Below are 18,834 nucleotides of genomic sequence, written 5' to 3'. Positions count from 1 at the left end.
GCTGTATTTTTAAAATATTCTAACGTTGGAAATTTGGTTGCCAGTTGCCATATCAGTATTTTTTTTTTACAGTTCTTCATCCAGAACAAAACAGAGTTGTAAGTGTGCGCGAGTGTGCAAGATCTCAAGGTTTCCCTGACAGGTTCAAATTCAACGGCAACATCTTGGACAAGCACCGGCAAGTTGGTAACGCAGTCCCTCCACCGTTGGCGCGAGCGCTTGGACGGGAGTTGGTGAAAGCGTTACATGAAACCCTTCTTACGTCTGCCTCCCAGAGTGATAGTAAAACTCAATGAATTATTTATTAGTTACTTTTTGACTGGTTTTATTTCAATGTTTTAATACTATTTAAGCGTTTTATTGTCAATTTTTAATAGATAATTTTTTATTTTATTGAGTTTATTTTATTTATTTCGTGATGTAAACCATATGGAAGCATGGAAAAGCTTTAGGTCTGGGGCACCTGAAAATAAAGTAATATATAAGAATTAGAATCATTCGGCACAAAGTTTCTTAAAATCATTTTCAGGTTATTACAGCTACTGACAATAGTAATCTATTTTCTATGATCTGAAGTCGCAATAAGGCCTAATTAAGTGCAATAATCTGGACGCATATGGTCTATTTATGTAAAACAAATTCTAAAAAGAGAGATTTAATTATAAAAAAAGAACATTTTAAAAAATATCAATTATATAATAAAATTGACCTGTAGAAATCAACACATAGCACCGGGCCTAAATAATAAGTAAACCTGATAGGTTCAGAATCAGCATTAGGCATTGCCTACAATTCGACAAAACACACAATCTCAAACCTGGTGCACAACAAAGCAAAGCGTTACTGGGAGTGACTACCAAGATACAACCATGCAAAGGCTTTCATACAGGACATAAAAAGGAAGGTAACAGATATAAGGAAACTCAACACGATCCACTTAGAATAGGATTGGTTTGGCGGAAGTCGCCGAATGCAGACTATGCAGGGAGGAAGATAAGCCTGCAGAGCACATCCTATGCAGATATCCGGCACTAGAGAGAATCAGGCAGGCCATCTTTGGCAATGCCTTACCTAAGACGGAAGACATTAAGAATGCTTCTCCCAGTCAAATTATTGATTTCTTAAATAGGGTGGAGTTGATTGAGAAAGTATAAACACCTAGGAGTGAGCCACAATAGACATAGGGTCGCAGTGGAGGGACACAGGGTGTCCCACTCACAACAAACCTAAACTAACCTAAATAATAAGTAAAAAACCGCAGTTTCTTTTGCATCTCTTTCTAGCGGTATTATAAGCCACAATTAAAAATCGGCGTATGACAATTCCGATCTTCTACTTTATACTTAAAAGTTATGTATCCGTTACCCACTCGCAAGCACGGAACTTTACATCCTTCCCAGACATTAGCCCCAAGTGGCACTTTCCGGCATGGCAGAAATTTCAGGACAGTAGTTTTACGTTTTTACGAATTTTTCTTGATTTTAGTTATGTATATTGTAGCGTTTTTACCGTTCGTTAAGGTGTGAATTAAAATACTCGATGCACAAAAATAGTCAACTGATTTTTTTACACACTTAACTACTGAACATGATTACTTAAGACTACTAGTAATATTTATTTATACCGTATTTATGTACTACTATTAATGTCTGATTTGAATATCGCGCCGATATTCCAAGCTAAACTGTAGACCTCTTGTAGAAATAACAATCAACGGTTTTCTCCAGAGAATGACGTTGAGGAGTATAACAGCACACCAGAACGTGCACGCCGGTAGACCTGAAGACCACTTCTAACTTGCTGCGAATCATCCTTCAGTCCAGGTTATCGCGTCCGCATGAAAGTTTGGTAATTGCTATGCTTCCCAGATCCTCGATAAGCAACTCCTCCTTTAAAGAACAGCGTCCCACACGTCATTATAGGATTGCTTTTGATGTGACAGCTCTTTGGTAACCAGGTAGAAAATCTTTCTACCCGTCTCTTCATCGGTTATTTTGAGTGCATGCGCGACTGTGGGATTAGACCGACGAGGCTCTTGAATTTTTAGGACCTCAAATATTCCTCGAAACATTTGTAAATCCTTAGCCACACAATGTGCCAGACCATACTCAACTTGAATAATAAACAAGACTTACTGCACTTACGTCTGCCTCCCAGAGTGATAGTAAAACTCAATGAATTATTTATTAGTTACTTTTTGATTGGTTTTATTTCAATGTTTTAATACTATTTAAGCGTTTTATTGTCAATTTTTAATAGATAATTTTTTATTTTATTGAGTTTATTTTATTTATTTCGTGATGTAAACCATATGGAAGCATGGAAAAGCTTTAGGTCTGGGTCACCTGAAAATAAAATAATATATAAGAATTAGAATCATTCGGCACAAAGTTTCTTAAAACCATTTTCAGGTTATTACAGCTACTGACAACTGTAATCTATTTTCTATGATCTGAAGTCGCAATAAGGCCTAATTAAGTGCAATAATCTGGATGCATATGGTCTATTTATGTAAAACAAATTCTAAAAAGAGAGATTTAATTATAAAAAAAGAACATTTTAAAAAATATCAATAATATAATAAATTGACCTGTAGAAATCAACACATAGCACCGGGCCTAAATAATAAGTAAACCTGATAGGTTCAGAATCCGCATTAGGCATTGCCTACAATACGGCAAAATACACAATCTCAAACCTGGTGCACGACAAAGCAATTCTTCATCGGTTATTTTGAGTGCATGCGCGACTGTGGGATTAGACCGACGAGGCTCTTGAATTTTTAAGACCTCAAATATTCCTCGAGACATTTGTAAATCCTTAGCCACACAATGTGCCAGATCATACTCAACTTGAATAATAAGCAAGACTTACTGCACTTTACAGGTCACGCCGTACCGACTCTTCCGGCAATTAGAATGATGGGTCATGAATTCATTGAATGTCAAGTCCGACTCTGGTTGGATTTGCCGCAGCTCAGCGTCTTCGTGGCTTCTATAATAAGAAGTCAGTCGGTTAAAGAGAATGATTCGAGCTTCACCCATCGGCGACTTTTTGTATTCTGTAAAAAACGTCGTTGATTGATTGCTTCAAGCACTTTGTATTGCCCATCCCAGTAGGTTTGAAGTTTCGGTGACAGACCCTTCCATCTCTTAGGGTCGTAGAGCGAAACCAAGTCACCGTTGTTGTATCGCTGGTCTTTGACATTGACATCATATGCGTCGTTCATCCGATCGCTGGAATCTTGAACGGAAATGCACACTTGACTATGAATGACATTTATATTTCTACGCATCTCACTGACGTATGAGATGGCTGACCGACAAGCCAGCAGAAACAAATAAAGACACCTATCCCAGCCTTTTTAGTGGCTAGATACTTTGGCCAAATACTGATTAATGGTTCTATTCAATTGTTCCACTATGTCATCTGACAGCGGGTGGCAGTAGTCCTCGTTTTCTTGACTCCAAGCATCTTACAGATGTTCTGGAACGAGCTGGTTTCAAAATTTCGTCCTTGTTCTGAATGTACCTGCAAATTTCTCTCTCTGGAAAGAAGACTTCTACTGAAGGAAACTCCAAGATTCCTTCTTTTATTAAAGCGTCGGCGATAGTAGAGGTCTCCTGGTTTGATATAGGGTACCCTCAACTTATTTGCAGAAGTAGTCCATCACGACCACGATGTACTTATTGCCTGCTTTTGATTTGGGAACCGGACCAGCAACACCAATGGCAATCCTGTTAAAGTCGTCCCACGTTGTACTGACGCAATAAAGCCTTCTGCTTTTACTGCTGCAAATTACTTGCGCACATACAACGCATTTCCTGCACCAGTCTCTTACCTCTGGTTTGCTATAGGCCCAGTAAAATCTTTCTTTTACGTTTCCCAAGGTCTTTGTTACTCCAAGCCCTCCTGACACGCTGGCATGAATTTCCATAGATATTTTTCTCTAGCAATTCTAAAATTCTTCCGATATTTAGACACAACGATTTTTTTGTTCCTCCTTGCCATCGTGGTCAACTATTTTCCGCCATAAGAGTCCATCTTCCAAACTCAGGGAGTTCCATGTACCCAATTTGACTTGACATTGGGAAAATATTTGACAACTTCTTCCCAAGTTGGCATCTTTCCTTCCTTTATCCAGGTTAGGACTATCTGGAGATCGGGATCTTTCTCTTGGTCTCTTATAAGATCCTCATTTTGCCAAGTATCATCGACGATGGTTGTTCTTAACAATTAAGGTTATGTTAGTGCATCTTCTAGCTTAGGTTGATGTGCTAGTAGCAAGTACTGCTCATTTCACCATCGCGGAGTTCATCCAGGAATGCTTGGACTGCCAAACGTTCCATGATTCTTTCCGAGAAATCTGGAAGTGCAATGTCGGCTTCAGATTCTTGCAGAGACTCCCTTGACTTTTGGCAGCAATTTTTTTTGGGAGTGGTAGACCTGTTCCAGGTGTAACTGGCCATAACGCATTTCCAAACGCCTCACTAGATAATAGTAGACTTCTTGTCCTTCTGAGGCCATTCTTTGCAGGATAGCAGAAGCTTCTCCTCTCAAGGCTAACTGGCAACTGCCTTACAGTCGCCTTCTCTCTGAATGCTCAACCGTTTGCTTTTGCGGCCGATTCAAACTGACGCTGATAAATATTCCATCATGTGGTACTTTCAAATTTGCAACGGCTTAAGGCGCATCAGCTCAATAGATTCCGTATTGTCACCAGTTCTTATTTTTCAATTCTAAAATTCGACAGCTCATCGAAAGTGTTGACATCCAATGTTGCGATTCTGCTTTGAACTTCCTGGAGCCTGTCCTCCATCAATAAAAGAATTTGCTTTTTTAGAATCTAGAAAGAGATTTTTCTTCTTTTCTTGTTTTCCAAAATCTTTTTTTCCAACCTGGCATAATTGTCTCTTAGTGTGGCAAACTTTTCTTCCAGTTTTGCAGAATTTTCCTGCATCTTTGCAGTATTTTCCAGCAAATAATTTTAAAAATCTTGCAACAATTGTCCAATATCGCTTGCACCCCTGCAAAAACATAGTAGTCGTGAAAAATGTTCCGTTACCAGTCCAGTCCCGCAAGTCCGCTATATTTCCCTCCTATCGCACTCCTTTTTTAGCTCAGCAACTTTTAAATCTACCAGGTTTGGCATTTTCACACACTTTAATCCGATTTATTTCAGTTTACTATTATTTATTTCCACCAATGTCCAGTTGAATGTCCAATTCACACCACATACCTGTCACCAATGTAGCATTTTTTACCGTTCCTTAAGGTGTGAATTAAAATACTCGATGCACAAAAATATCCAACTAATTTATTTATACACTAACACGATCGCATGATAATACTAGTAATATTTATTTACACCGTATTTATTTACTACTATTTATGCCCGATTTAGATATCCGCGCCAATATTGCGAACTGAACTATCAACTACCCTCCAAGCGGCGTCGCGGCTCCTTGTATACTCGGCAGACCAATGTTCAGGAAGATTTGTTAACCTTCCACGCTTATACAGAGATGTCGTACAATGCCCATTTACGTCATCCCGGAATGACAAAGAACAGCTGGTATTCGCGGCGTTGCTAATATCGTTATAATACACTTTATCTACGTCTTGAGGTTAGGTCAATTTAGTTTGTTAGTAAAGTTATTTGCTAAAGGGGTTGAGTGTCTTGTCTTTATGATATAATTCACCTAAATCTTAAAAGGTTTCGTCCGTGGATAAATCCAAGAACTAATTTTTGGAGACCGTAGATGAAGAAGAACCGCGATAATGTTTATAGTGATTTGGACAGTGATTCAGACTCGGAATGCTCGTTGTCCAATATTGAAGAAGCAAATGAGGAAGTAAAAAATGCAGGAAACTAAGCTTATATTTCTTAGTGAAGATGAGAATCGAATATATTTAAATGCATATGAAAATTTAAAAAATACCCAGAATTTAAAAGCGAACATTTTGCAAAAAGATGCTTTTTTAACCGGTATATGTTGATTCGAAAGCATATTAGACCATGTGTAATATCGCAAGATGAATGGTGAAGGATACTAATTACATTGGGTGAATTAATCAAGAAGTTAAATCTTAAGTTATAATAAGTTGTTTAAATAATAAATTGTTTTTGAAGCATTCTTGTAATTACTTACACATTCAGCATCAAAATTCCCCACCCAATCTCCACCAAAACCACACATTTTTCTAAACCCAGAGCCCTTTCTCTTATATCCATGGGGACAAACCAAAATGCATCTAGTGCCTATACTGTTCTTCACACGTCTTCGGCCATTCTTATTAAGGCTTTTAAGGGCGTGCTTCCTGCTACATTTATAGTAACCAATCTTTGGAGGAAATAGAGGTTTACAGGCGACATTTTTGAAAGATTCATCGTTTTGCATGGCTGTTAAATCGGCGCATTTGTAGGATCCCACGGTATTAATACATTCCGAAAGGCATTGCGCTTTGTGGTATTCCAGTTGGCACTCGTCTATATCTAGAAAAAAGTTTTTTTTTAAAGGTCTCGCTTTAATATTGATGTTGGGACTTTAGTACCTTTACATGTTTTAAAGTCTCCAGAGAGTTCGAATCCAGCTGGGCAGGAACAGAAGGATTTTCCAAAAGCGTTAATGCAATTGTGAGAACAGCCACCATTTGCTATAAAAGGCAAATAAAAATTACTTTACTTAAGTGACAAATTAAATTATTAAGTAATCCAGCCTTACAGTGACCGCCTAAAGTTCCGCATAAATTCGATAAAAATTAGAGACATGATTTTTTGAGAAAACGCTTGGACCCGTCGATTTTTATTTTAAGTTGCGCATTATTTCACATAAATTTTTGTAAACAGGGTGGAACAAAAAAAAATATGACGATATGACGAAAAAAATATGACGTCATCGGTCATTTTTTAAAATAGAATGCTATATTTTTTATTGCATTTATGAAATATAGGCAAAATTCCAAGCAAGTTTCGTATAACACACCTTATCTCAAAACTCAACTGTTTCCGAAATATTTAGATTTAAATAACAAGAAAACAAATAAGTACGTCTATTTACAAATTAAGGTAAAATCGGAGATAAAAATAATGTTATAAACACTGCCAATTGTTTCTATTTCCATGGTTGCACTTGTAAAGAATCTCCATGTTCAAATGTCACTGTCAGTTCGAAAATTAATAGTTTTTATCAGAATAAATTATGGCTAATTTAACGGAAACCCAACGAATTGAAATTTTGATGATGCTAGGGTACGGGGATCGAGTGCGCACGCAAAAATAAGTAAGTGAACTGTTTAATGCCAAATACTCAAACCATCCTATTTCTCAGTCAACAGTTAGTAGAATAGAGCACAAATTCCTAACTTCAGGTCATGTTAGGGATTTGCCAAGATCAGGTCGTCCAAAAATTTCTGAAGAAACAAAATTAAACGTTCTGCTTTCCGTCAAAGAAAATCCAAACAATGCAACTTCACAAATTTCATTTGATAATAATAAAGCCGGAGCGTCAGTAAGACGCACCTTAAAAGCAAATGAATACCACCCTTATAAAATTAGACACGAATTAAATGAGGACGATCCTGATCGAGGAAACCAATTTTGCGAGCAAATGATGAACATTTGCAATAATAACCGTCAGTTTGTGTTACGAGTTTTGTTTTCGGATGAAGCAACTTTTTGTTTAAACGGTGTCGTATATCGGCAAAATTGTCGGTACTGGTCAGTGTCAAATCTACACTGCACATACACAGTACCGTAAATCTATTAATGTTTGGGATGGTATCGTGGAAAATAAAGCAATAAGGCCATACTTTTTTGAAGAAAACTTAACAGGACAACGCTATTTGAATTTTCTTCAAGAAGATCTTATCTCTGCTTTGGCTACCCAGACGAACAAGACCCTGCTGTCCCGACAGATAATTTGTGGTTTCAGCAAGACGGCGCACCGCCACATTTCTTTCGAGATGTCCGTAATTACTTGGATACTGTATTCCCAGGAAGATGGATAGGACGAAGAGGGCCAATAAAGAGTGGCCGACCAGATCACCAGATCTAAATCTCTGCGACTATTTTCTATGGGGGTACCTGAAAAGTAAAGTTTATATTGAGTGAAAGTTTATAAGCCAAACAACGTAGAAGATTTGAAAAATAAAATTAGATATGAAATTAGACGCATATCACCCGAAATAATTGATAGTGTTTTACATGAGTTTGTAAACCGTCTTGCTTTCTGCCAAGAAGTAAGTGGGGATCAGTTTGAACACTTGATACATTAATAAGAGTTTTCACAGTTTATAACATTTTATCCTCCATTTTATCTGAATTTGTATAGTTAATAGACGTACTTAGTTGCTTTCTTGTTGGTTAAATGTAAATATTTCTGAAACAGTTGAGTTTTGAGATAAGGTGTGTTATTTAAAAAAATGACCGATGACGTCATATCTTTTTTTTGATCCACCCTGTATACAAAAATTTATGTGAAATAATGCGCAACTGAAAATAAAAACCGACGGGTCCCAGCGTTCCCTAAAAAAATCATGTCTCTAATTTTTATCGAATTTATGCGGAACTTTAGGCGATTACTGTATAGTACGGTCAAACTGTTTGGTCAAAAAGTTTGTTGGCTCAAAAAAATCAAGACATTTTATCCAGATACGAAATGAGAATTTGTCAATATAATTTCGTTGTTTTTTTTAGGTCATCGTTTTGGATTATTCTGAATTTTCATTTATTTAACATACAGTTTAACTATACTAATAATTTTAAGAACCTCACCTATTTCACACTCATTTACATCAACACAGCTTTGCAAATCATCATCCAACTTAGTCCCTTTCAAATTTTTACAGCTGCACTTGTAACTGCCATAAGAATTCTCGCAACTGTCCTGACATGGGCCGTGTCCATTCCGTAGAAGACATTCGTTTACGTCCTCGCAGGTTTTTAAATTGTCACTTAATCTCAACCCCGTTGGGCAATGGCAACTATAAGAACCTATTGAGTTTGTACAGTTCATTTGGCAGTTGCCGTTGTTGGTCTCACATTCGTTTATGTCTGTACAACTATGCATATTCTTCCCCAACTGGAATCCTTTTAGACATTGACATTTCTGGATACCTTTTATCAAACAGACGTGGGCACAACCTCCATTGTTTTTACTACATCGTGTATTTTTTACTGGTTTTCTAACAATCTTCTTTAAGGTTGTTGTTGGTGATAACTGCGTTGGTGACATCGGTAGTACAAGATTTCTGGATTCGATAAGTGAGGGCATATTGCGATATTTTACACGCTCCGTAGTGGACGACGGTACCAATTTGTTTTTTCTGTGCTTTTTTAATCTTCTCCCTTTGTTTGGATGAGGTGAATTAGTTGCTGAATTAGTCATATTTGCCATTAGATTCTGCGGATTCTTTTTTCTTAATCGGCGAAGACGTCGTCGGCGAAATCTTTTTGTTTTTCTGATTTTTTGTCCAACTAGAATCTTATTCGATGTAATATTCATAAAATTCATAGAGGTATTTTTCATAACAACCAGTGACACGTTACTTTCTAACTCGTTTTCGTTAATGTCTTGAGAGCCATAAACATCTGAATAAAGACAATAATAATTACATATTTGACATTATACGTCTTAAAAAGAACTATTTGTAATTTTTGCGTTATAATGGATAGTAAGAAATGATGCTTGTCGTATGTATAATAACCCAAATTACGTAAATTAAATAACATTCGAAGATTATTTAATAAACAAAACAGTGACATCCGCTGAAGACGAAGAAAAGGTAACAATAAAATTCATTAATTTTCCTCAAATTCAAATTTTCAGACATCTAAACTAATTTTTGATATCCAAACTAGTAAAGAACCTAATTATGTAAGAAAAATATAATTTCAAGCGGAGACAGGGAAGATGAGCACTATTATTGGAGATTGGCTTGGAAATGTTTTTTATTGAAAGAGAAAATTACTTTACGACCTACAATTCACATTAAAATTCTTCTTAAAAAACTTATTGTCTCCATCTATTTGTTAGTCTGTTCTTAATATTGTAGCGTTTTTACCCGTTAGTTAGATATAAATTAAAACAATCGATGCACAAAGGAAGTCAACTGATTTATTTTACACGTACACACTAAACACGATCACTTAAAACTATGAAAAATATTTATTTACTACTATTTATGTAGATTTAAAAGTCGCGCCAATATTCCGAATTGAAGTGGTTTCTGGCGCCACGGGCTCCTTATATATTCGCCAGATCATCGTTCCAGAAGATTCGCTGATCTTCCTCCTCCACTGCGACATACTGTGAATCATACTTCAGTCCAAGTTATCGATTCCGCATGTGAGTTTGAAAATTGCTAGGCTTCTCAGATCCTCGGCAAGCAACTCCTTTAGAGAATATTCTGTAGAGTGATGTCCATATTCTGGGGTTTTGTTTATAAGTTGAAGGTAAAAAAAGGTCTTATTTCTCCAGAAAATTTCAATTTTTATTTTCTGACGACTGGTTTCGCGATTACAAAACTTATCGCATCATCAAGTCGAGGACTACAAATTAAAAAAGGGGGATGGTGGTGGGGTAAATGCATTGAGTCCTAGCATGCTCACTTTCTATGATAAAAGAACATCAGTACTTACATTAGTTAAAATGAAAATTGTCACATGTACATACTATGGCTAAGAGACGACAAACATACATTTCTTTAACATTTCCAAAATTTTAAAATACAAATACGCTTTTATAAGGTTTCTTTAAAAAACATATACCCGACAACAGAGTTAAAACGAAATGAAAACAATCTAAAAATCATAATAATTGTAATTTCCTTTCAAAAGGAACAAGTGGAGGTACCTAGTTAAAACTATATAAAAATTACAAAAAGAAATTTTATCTCTAAAAAACTTACATGTAAATTCTTATTTCGTACCAAAATTACCAGGTAGCGGTACTCCAGTGTAATTTGAATTGCAGTTTGTTGTTAGAATAAATAAAGAGGATCCTCCCCCTTTTTGATTTTTAGTCCTCGACCTGATGAAGCGATAAGTTTTGTAGTCGCGAAATCATTCGTCACAAAATAAAAAAAGGAATTTTCTGGAGAAATAAGACCTTTTTTTACTTTTACCTTATCTTTTATAGAACACAAAGCGTCCCAAACGTCCTTATAGGTTGACTTCTTATGTGATGCCTCTTGGGTAACCAGATAAAAATCTTGAGTCGACGATGGAGTCGGGCAAGCACTCAAGATGTTTAGATCATATTCATGGTGACTCATGGTTAGACCGACTCAGCTCTAGAGTTTTTTTGAATTTTTTGCGAAAAACCTCAGCTATTCCTCTAGACATCTGTAAATCCCTAGTCACACAATGTGCTACATAATACTCAGCTGGAGCAATAAACATCAGGACTTGCTGGACCTTACAGTCCACGCCGCACTGATTTTTTCGGCCATTAGATTGATCGGCCATGAATTCATCGATGGTTGGATGTTTCACAGCTAAGGGTCTTTATGGTTTCTATAATAAAGAGTCAGACGGTTAAAGTGAATGACTCGAGCTTTACCCCTAGACGGCTTTTATATTCTGTGAAAAATATCCTTGGTTGCTTCCAGCACTTTGTATGACCCATTCCAGAATGCTTGAAGTTTCGGTAACAGACCCTTCCATCTCTTAGGGTCATAGAGCTAAACCACTGTTTTTGTATCTCTGGTCTTTGGAGTTGACATCATAATATGCGTCCTTCATCCGATCGATGGCATCTTGAATGAGCACTTGAACTACATTCGTCTACGCAGCTCACTGATGTAGTTCTCTACGGCAACATCGGTTCCTGACAATTAAACTTCAGATCGCATGGAGACGGAGTTCTGTTCCCATCACTATTCGAGCCGGAGACTTGCCTGTACTTTCATATCTGTCTCTTTGGTGGTTAGAGACAACTTTGGTCAAATACCGATTTATGTCGACTGAATGTGGGTGTAATGCAGTAGTTCTCGTTTTCTTGATTCCAAGCGTCTTAAAGATGTTCTGTAACATGATGGACTTGAAATTTCGTTCTTGATCTGAATTTAGCTCCAAAGGTACACCAAATCGGCAGGCCCTTTCTTTTGTTAAGGCGTCTTTGTTACTTCGAGATATCCTCCTGATGCACCAGCTCTAGCAACTCCGAAATCCGACATTTAAGCACAATGATTTGCCTTCGTTGCTCTTTCCGTCGTGGTCAACCATTTTTCACCTCAAGAGTTTATCTTCCAAAATTAGAGAGTTCCATTGTGTCCAATATGACTTGACATTGGAAGAATACCTGGCAACTTCTTCCCGAGTTGACTTCTTCCCTTCCTTTATCCAGATTAGGACTACCTGGATATTGGGATATTCCTCTTGGTGTTTTATAAGATCCTTATTTTCCAAGTGTCTTGCTACGGCTTGCTGAAGACATTAACGTTCCTTAGTCTGACGGAAGTGGAACTATCACCTTCTGGAGAGTGTTTTTTTACGTGACCTGCTTTGTCACGTTTCTAACACCCCAACTTCCGGTTCTAACGGTCACATCCTCCATTCGCCTCGCTAATCATCCGCAGCCAGGCCCTTGTTCGTGTTCTTGGCAGCTTCGAATTCAAGGGCCCGTGTTAGTGCATCTACTAGCTTATATTGATGTGCTAGTAGTAAATACTGTCTCATTTTACAATCGCGGAATGCTTGTAGTCGATCCAGGAATACTTGGACTACCAAACATTCCATCATTCTTTTTGAGAAATCTGGATACACCAGTCGAACTAAACGTGCAATGTCAGCTTTAAATTCTTGGAAGGACTTTCGAATGCTGGCACCGATTTTTCGACTGCGTGTAATAGACACGTTCTAGGTGTAACTGGCCATAACGCATCTCCAAATGCCTCACTAGGTGGTCGTATACTTCTTGCTCTTAAGGGGACATTCTTTGAATTCAGGATGGTAGCAGCACCTCCTCTCAAGGCTAACGTAAGAACAGTTGCCTTCTCCCTAAATGACCAACCGTTTGCTTTTCCGCATCAAACTGAGCCTGATAAATATTTCAATATGTAGTACCGTCAAATTGAGTCGCTTTGAGGTGCACCAGTCCAACAGATTCCGTATTGGCACAAACTTTGTTCTTATTGTCCACTGCTGAAGATCTACAAGGCAGCTCATTGAAGACTATTTTTCTTTTAATTCCCTCTTGTTTTCTAAAATCTTTTCTTTCAAACTGGCATAATTCTCACTTAGTGTGGCACAGTCTCCTCCCAGTTTTGCAGTATTTTCCAGCAATTTAGCTTCTAGGTTGGCGGCATTTTCTAGCAACTTACAGGTTGACGGAAGTTATTTAGTAATTCTTTTTCAAACCTTCCATCTTTTCAAACTTTTCGAGCAATTTGGCTACCAGGTTGGCAGAATTTTCTTGAATCTTTGTAGTATTCTCCAGTTTTTTAGCTTCCAGACTTTGCAACAATTGACCGAAATATGGCTTGCACCAGCAACAATAAAGACGTCCGGGTCATCGCCTTCCTCAAGTAACGCGTTACAAAGCCGCTCCTGCAAGTCCGCTTTATTATCCGTCGTATCGCAGTACCTTTCCTACAGCTCGTTTTAAACTCTATCCCCATATAAACCCCAACCTATTAATCCACCGGCTCTGGCATTTTCGTACAGTAAGGTTTCGTTCGGTTCAGTAATATCCTCACACCTGGCACCAATGTAGCGTTTTTACCCGTTCGTTAGGTGTTAAGAGAAAAAACATTCTGTGCACACAAATAATGAAGTTATTTATTCTACACTTAGACACTAAACACGATGACTACTAGGAAATATTTATTTACACTGTATTTATTTAATACTTGTCGATATGTCGATTTAAAAGTCACGCTAATATTCCGACTTGATGTAACTTTCTGGCAGAGCGAGCTCCTTATATACTTGCCTGACCATAGTTCCGGAAAATTCACTAACCTTCAACGCGTCTCCAGAGATGTCATACGATGTGGATTTTCGTTTCCACTTTTGCTACGGCTATAATTGGAAATGTCAGTAACAAATGTTTCCAAAAGAGATAATTTGTTTCAATTACCAACAAAACTTATTAATTTCTCTTTAAATCTTTGAGATGACGCCTTATAAAACTATTTGACTCATTAGAGTCATAATGCAGATTTGCCTTTGATACAGCCACCGCTTTTGCAGATATTTGCCATTGCTCTATCTTTATGTAAAAAAGGTGTTTGTTCTAGTCTTAAGACCACTTTCAAAAAATATATATTTATTTATTGATAACCGGACGTTTGAACACTGATTCGACATTCAAATTTTCGTTAAATTAGAAAAAATTTAGTGGAATTGGGTAACTTCTAAAAGAAGATATATAATTCAAATTCTCGGCAAGTCATCAAGATGTTCACACGGTAATTAAATGAATCTGGATATAACAAGTAGGAAAAAAATTAGTTGGTAATATCCAGAATGCATTAATTTTGTGATAATTTTTCGGTTGTGAGAAATTTTCCAGTCTCCCGCCTGTTGCAGTTGTCTCGAGGAAAAATAACCAGGCATTAATCAGGTATAATAATTATCCTGGAACGCGCAACCAGAGAATACAGTGAGCTAATTATCACATGTAAAAATTGCAATTTCAAGATGATTCAAGCTTAAAAAAATTTAAAAATGCAATATAGAGATAAAGAAAGGATAAAATATATAATCACTTTTTTTTCTATTTTCAATTACTGCCAATATAAAACCTTGCATTTTACTTAATTTCCATTAGTCTCTTGAGAGCCATATACATACCTGAATAGGAGCAATAATAATTATGTAGCATTAGAGTTCGTTAATGACTATTATACGAAATAATTGTTGCAGAAGTGCATTTAAAAATAGAGATTATGCATCGACAGATGGAGTTATAAGTATTTTACAGTATACTAGTTAGCTAAAATAAATTGTCTGCCACCTTAATTTAATAAAAGAATTATTTGTTTGAAATTCGTTGGAATTTTTTTGGGAAAGTACGTTTTTAATGGATGGATCTCTGTATAGAAAACCATTCAAATACACTTGATGAGCTTTTTTTTCAATTACGGAAAAAGTATTAAAAATCTATTGGTTTCGGGGAGTTTTCAAAGAAAAACTCTGGAATAGAGACATATTTTTTCATTATTGAAAAGCAGCTTAAACATAAAATAAGCACCATAGCCATTTGGATTATGTAGTGCTTTATTTATAGTGATAGACATATATAGGATGTTGGTATATACGTATGTATATTTGTACTTCATTTTATTTTTATAAGACTGTCAAGTTAAATCATCATGATGTAAATTAAATTGAGATATATACTTTAGAATAATTAAGCAAGAAACTTATTCTATTTATTTTATTTCTATATCTTTTATTTACTGTTTATTTCTTAAAAATCTATATTTACAAAATCGAACTTTTTAGCAGTAATGTTTTAACCTAGAAGCCAATTTGATTAACAAAATGTTTAAGTGTATTTAATATGAATAAATGCAGATTAAAATCTGATCCTATGATATAATATTGAAATTTTAAATTCAATCCAGTTTCACATGAAGTTTCTTAATTTAAATAATACGAAAACTTAACCGGGAAATTGAAAAGTATATTGAATGCCGCTTACATTTTTCTGCAATTTTATTGCACTGTGACTATTTTGTACCGACGACTTTGAATTATAAACTAAAACTCTGATTTTTCGGGATAGCAATGCTTTTTCAATTTTAGCGAATTTTTCAACCCAATTTATTTGGCTTTTTATTCTAAAATATTTTTTCAACGCTTCTTCTATACTTTTTCGTTTAAAATTTAGTAATCTTTTATTGTAATTCCATAAAACTAAAGATATAATTGTATTAAGAGAGTGTTTTTTAACCAAAGCTTACCCTTCGGAGGAAATACCCTTAAGGAGATTTGAGCTTAAATAAAGGATCAGTTTTAGGTAGAAGAGGGTAGCGACCTCCGTACTTTCTACGGTTTATATCCCAAAAATGCAGTAAGATTTGTAATACAATAAATTCTCAATAGTTCGTACTTACCATTTCCAAATCCACTTAAACTAAAAACTAAAGCTACCAAAACGCTGCAGAAAAAATACTTCATTTTTAAAAAAATATTTGCAATTTGTAACAAAAATCAGCTCTACACGGGATCACTTCTCATGAGAAATTGACATAAAAGAAGATGCCTTTTGACCATTTAATAGAATTCAATGGCCTCTTATTACCATTTTAATAACGCACATTTAATAGACTTGTACGTTACTCGACCGAAGGCGTGTAAAATATTTTTATTGCGTTAACAATGTATTGCTAGTAGTTCTGACCATATCGGTGATTTTTGTTGCTGTGATTTATGGGTTGGGTGGTGCGTGTATAGCTTTTGATTTGAATACATGGGTATTTGATTTTTTGTGATAAATCAAAGGATTTATCTATTGATAGTTTTTTTTTGACAATTATTTTTATTTAAGTTTCTAAAGTATCACGAATATGATGTCAAGACAAAGCTGTCAATTTAAATTTTCTTTAATTGAAAGTTTATAATTAAGCAAAGTAAACTTATGTTTCGTTTTAGATGAACATGTAATTTTTAATTTTATTAAGGAAGCGGAGGCTTTATAAAAGGAACTTAAAAAGACTTTTTCTAGGGAACATGAAACCGCCTTAATTTAACTAAACTTGTTTTGATTCAATAATTTACATATTTTAATAATCTGAGATTTATACAGATTTACAATATACAAACTTAGATATTGCTTCATTGTAACTATAATTATGTAATATTTCAATATTCTTATTGTTGAATCTAAATATGGCGCAGTCGGTAGGATTTATTTCCAAACCATTTTCAAAGGAAATTTGACCCTTAAATTTAACTTATTTTTAGCAAACCTGATTTAAAAAAAAATCAATTTGGCACATACCTCTCCGACTCTATTTATCATATACAGTTCTGTTGTGCTATTCTTGGTTTCTGCCCATAATAATAATGTCATCATGTTATATAGAAACAGGTAGTCGGACTGACATTGTCTTTGTTTTTGGTACAACACGACGTTTCAGTCGGTAAGTATCTCCAACCGTTATCAAGTGTAAACTAAAGCAATTTCCTATTCTGCAGGCTTATATATTGATAATGGGATCAATGACGCGTGAATTCTGATGATGCGTGAAAAGAGCATTTGCTAGAAGAGGTCTCCATATGTTGGGAACATCCACACTGGGTTGGCTGAAGACTGAATTTGAACTTGAATGGTCCTGGTTTTGCGTTATGTAGGCAGCTTCCAGAAATTTCCTTTTGCGCCATCACACTGGCGCAACTGGTCTGAAACAAAAATCCTTTCTTAGGATTTTTGTTTCAGACCAGTGAATGTTATGACCGTTTATCCAAGCATGTTCAGCAATGCCTGATCTGGCTACTTCTCCAGTGGTCGTCCATTTGCGATGATTCTTGGTCCTAACTGCCAAAGGTCTTTTGGTTTCGCCAACATATGAGTCACCACATTCACAAGGGATCTGGTAGATGCAGTTTTTGGTGTCTGCTGTAGATTCTGGCTTTGTTTTAGAAACAGATTTTCTTATTGTATTGCCAGATCTAAAGGCGGTTTTTAGATTAAACTTCTTAGCAATTCGTCGGATTTTCTCGGATGTACCTTTTATATAGGGGTTCGCGAGAAGCCCAGTTGATTCATCTTCTTGCTTGGATCTGTTTTCCTTTCTGGATAAGTTTTTTGGGATAACCATTCTGCTGCAAATCTTTAGTAAGAAGTGCTACTTCCGCCTTAAAGTCTGCGTCGTTATTGCAGATGGTTACAGCTCGGTTATACAGAGACCTGATGATTCCAACTTTAGTCGAACCAGACTGATTGGAATCAAAGTGTAGACTGACTACCTGTTTCTACATTACCATTGTCTATCACTTTCAAATACAAATCATGTTATATAATATGAACAACACTATCCAAACCACTTTTCGACCTGCGCTTGGAACAAATTCTGTGAATGGCCTCTTTGTCCATAAGGAAAAACTATTTATCTATAGATAGAAGAGGTGTAGTGAAACAACATTTCCAAGAAGAATTATCACCAAATTCTAAATGACGTAAAACATTGATATGTGTGTAAAACAATTAGAAAAAAAAAATAGAATGACTCAAAATATGAACTTCTAAACTCCTTAATCTATATATCAAAATATCTCATGTATTTTTTTACTTAGTACAAACATTTTACAAGATATTTGTAACAATATATACTAAAAGCTTTAATAATGCAATGTAGTATAACATTTATATTTTATAAAGAAACATGACCAAATATATTATACAGTTTTGGTGATAATATTTTTTTTTATGGTGGCACGTGGCATTTAACTATGCAGCCAGTTTAATTTGCCATCAATAACGTATCGCATATTTCTAACTACTCTGATAATTGATTCAACAATATTCTTCATCCTTTATGCGAATTATGCTATTGCTTCAATCTACAACCTTGCATTTTTTTTTTAATTTCATTAATCTATTATATTGTTCTTTAAATTATTTATTTTTTTAATTTTTTTTTAATTCTAATTTATAGGACGGTTCTTAGCTACATTACCCTATCCTAAAACATTTAAGACAGTGAGAAACACTTCACGCCGCTGGGGTCTGTCAGGGGAGTTAATACAAGGGATATTGACCACGGAAACATAAGGGAATGAGTGGGAACTAGGATAACTATTCTAATTAAAAATTTAAACTAAATACTAAGTCTTACATTTCTAAGAAAGGTAAATAGATAATTAAATATTTTTACATT

The 18,834-nt window shown here is 35.7% G+C and overlaps 2 protein-coding genes across 3 annotated transcripts in view; one reads left to right on the top strand and one right to left on the bottom strand.

Moving 5' to 3' along the window:
- Positions 1-393, top strand: part of LOC126744148 (DNA (cytosine-5)-methyltransferase 1-like) — a 51,342-nt gene extending 50,949 nt beyond the window's left edge. Inside the window, 1 exon segment of the mRNA XM_050451505.1 lies at positions 73-393. Coding sequence (XP_050307462.1) covers positions 73-296 — 224 coding nt within the window. The 3' untranslated portion in view covers positions 297-393.
- LOC126744150 (fibulin-1-like) lies at positions 298-16,268 on the bottom strand. 2 transcript variants are annotated; one of them, XM_050451508.1, is made up of 5 exons: positions 16,069-16,265; positions 8,777-9,592; positions 6,556-6,657; positions 6,153-6,496; positions 298-463 (listed from the first exon to the last, which is right to left on the bottom strand). In XM_050451508.1, exons 1-5 carry the CDS (start codon positions 16,130-16,132, stop codon positions 449-451), a joined length of 1,341 nt encoding a protein of 446 aa, XP_050307465.1. In that variant the 5' UTR covers positions 16,133-16,265; the 3' UTR covers positions 298-448. The 2 variants fall into 2 exon arrangements, with proteins under 2 accessions (XP_050307465.1, XP_050307466.1); XM_050451509.1 differs by lacking the exon at positions 298-463 and adding an exon at positions 2,191-2,345 and having other exon boundaries at positions 16,069-16,268.
- Between the last annotated feature and the right edge of the window lie 2,566 nt (positions 16,269-18,834).

This window comes from Anthonomus grandis, chromosome 13, assembly GCF_022605725.1.
Source record: "Anthonomus grandis grandis chromosome 13, icAntGran1.3, whole genome shotgun sequence".
In the NCBI taxonomy this organism is placed as follows: Eukaryota; Metazoa; Arthropoda; class Insecta; order Coleoptera; family Curculionidae; genus Anthonomus; species Anthonomus grandis.
Note: the sequence above shows the minus strand (reverse complement) of the source record. Positions and strands in the feature narration are given on the sequence as shown.

What these genes read in the sequence shown, in the direction of transcription:
- LOC126744150 (XM_050451509.1), bottom strand. Translation starts at nt 16,132, where the DNA reads ATGAAGTATTTTTTCTGCAGCGTTTTGGTAGCTTTAGTTTTTAGTTTA. An exon ending in TTTAAGTGGATTTGGAAATG is followed by an intron (nt 9,593 to 16,068) that starts GTAAGTACGAAC and finishes GTCTTTATTCAG; the next exon opens with ATGTTTATGGCTCTCAAGAC. An exon ending in AGACTTTAAAACATGTAAAG is followed by an intron (nt 6,497 to 6,555) that starts GTACTAAAGTCC and finishes ACTTTTTTCTAG; the next exon opens with ATATAGACGAGTGCCAACTG.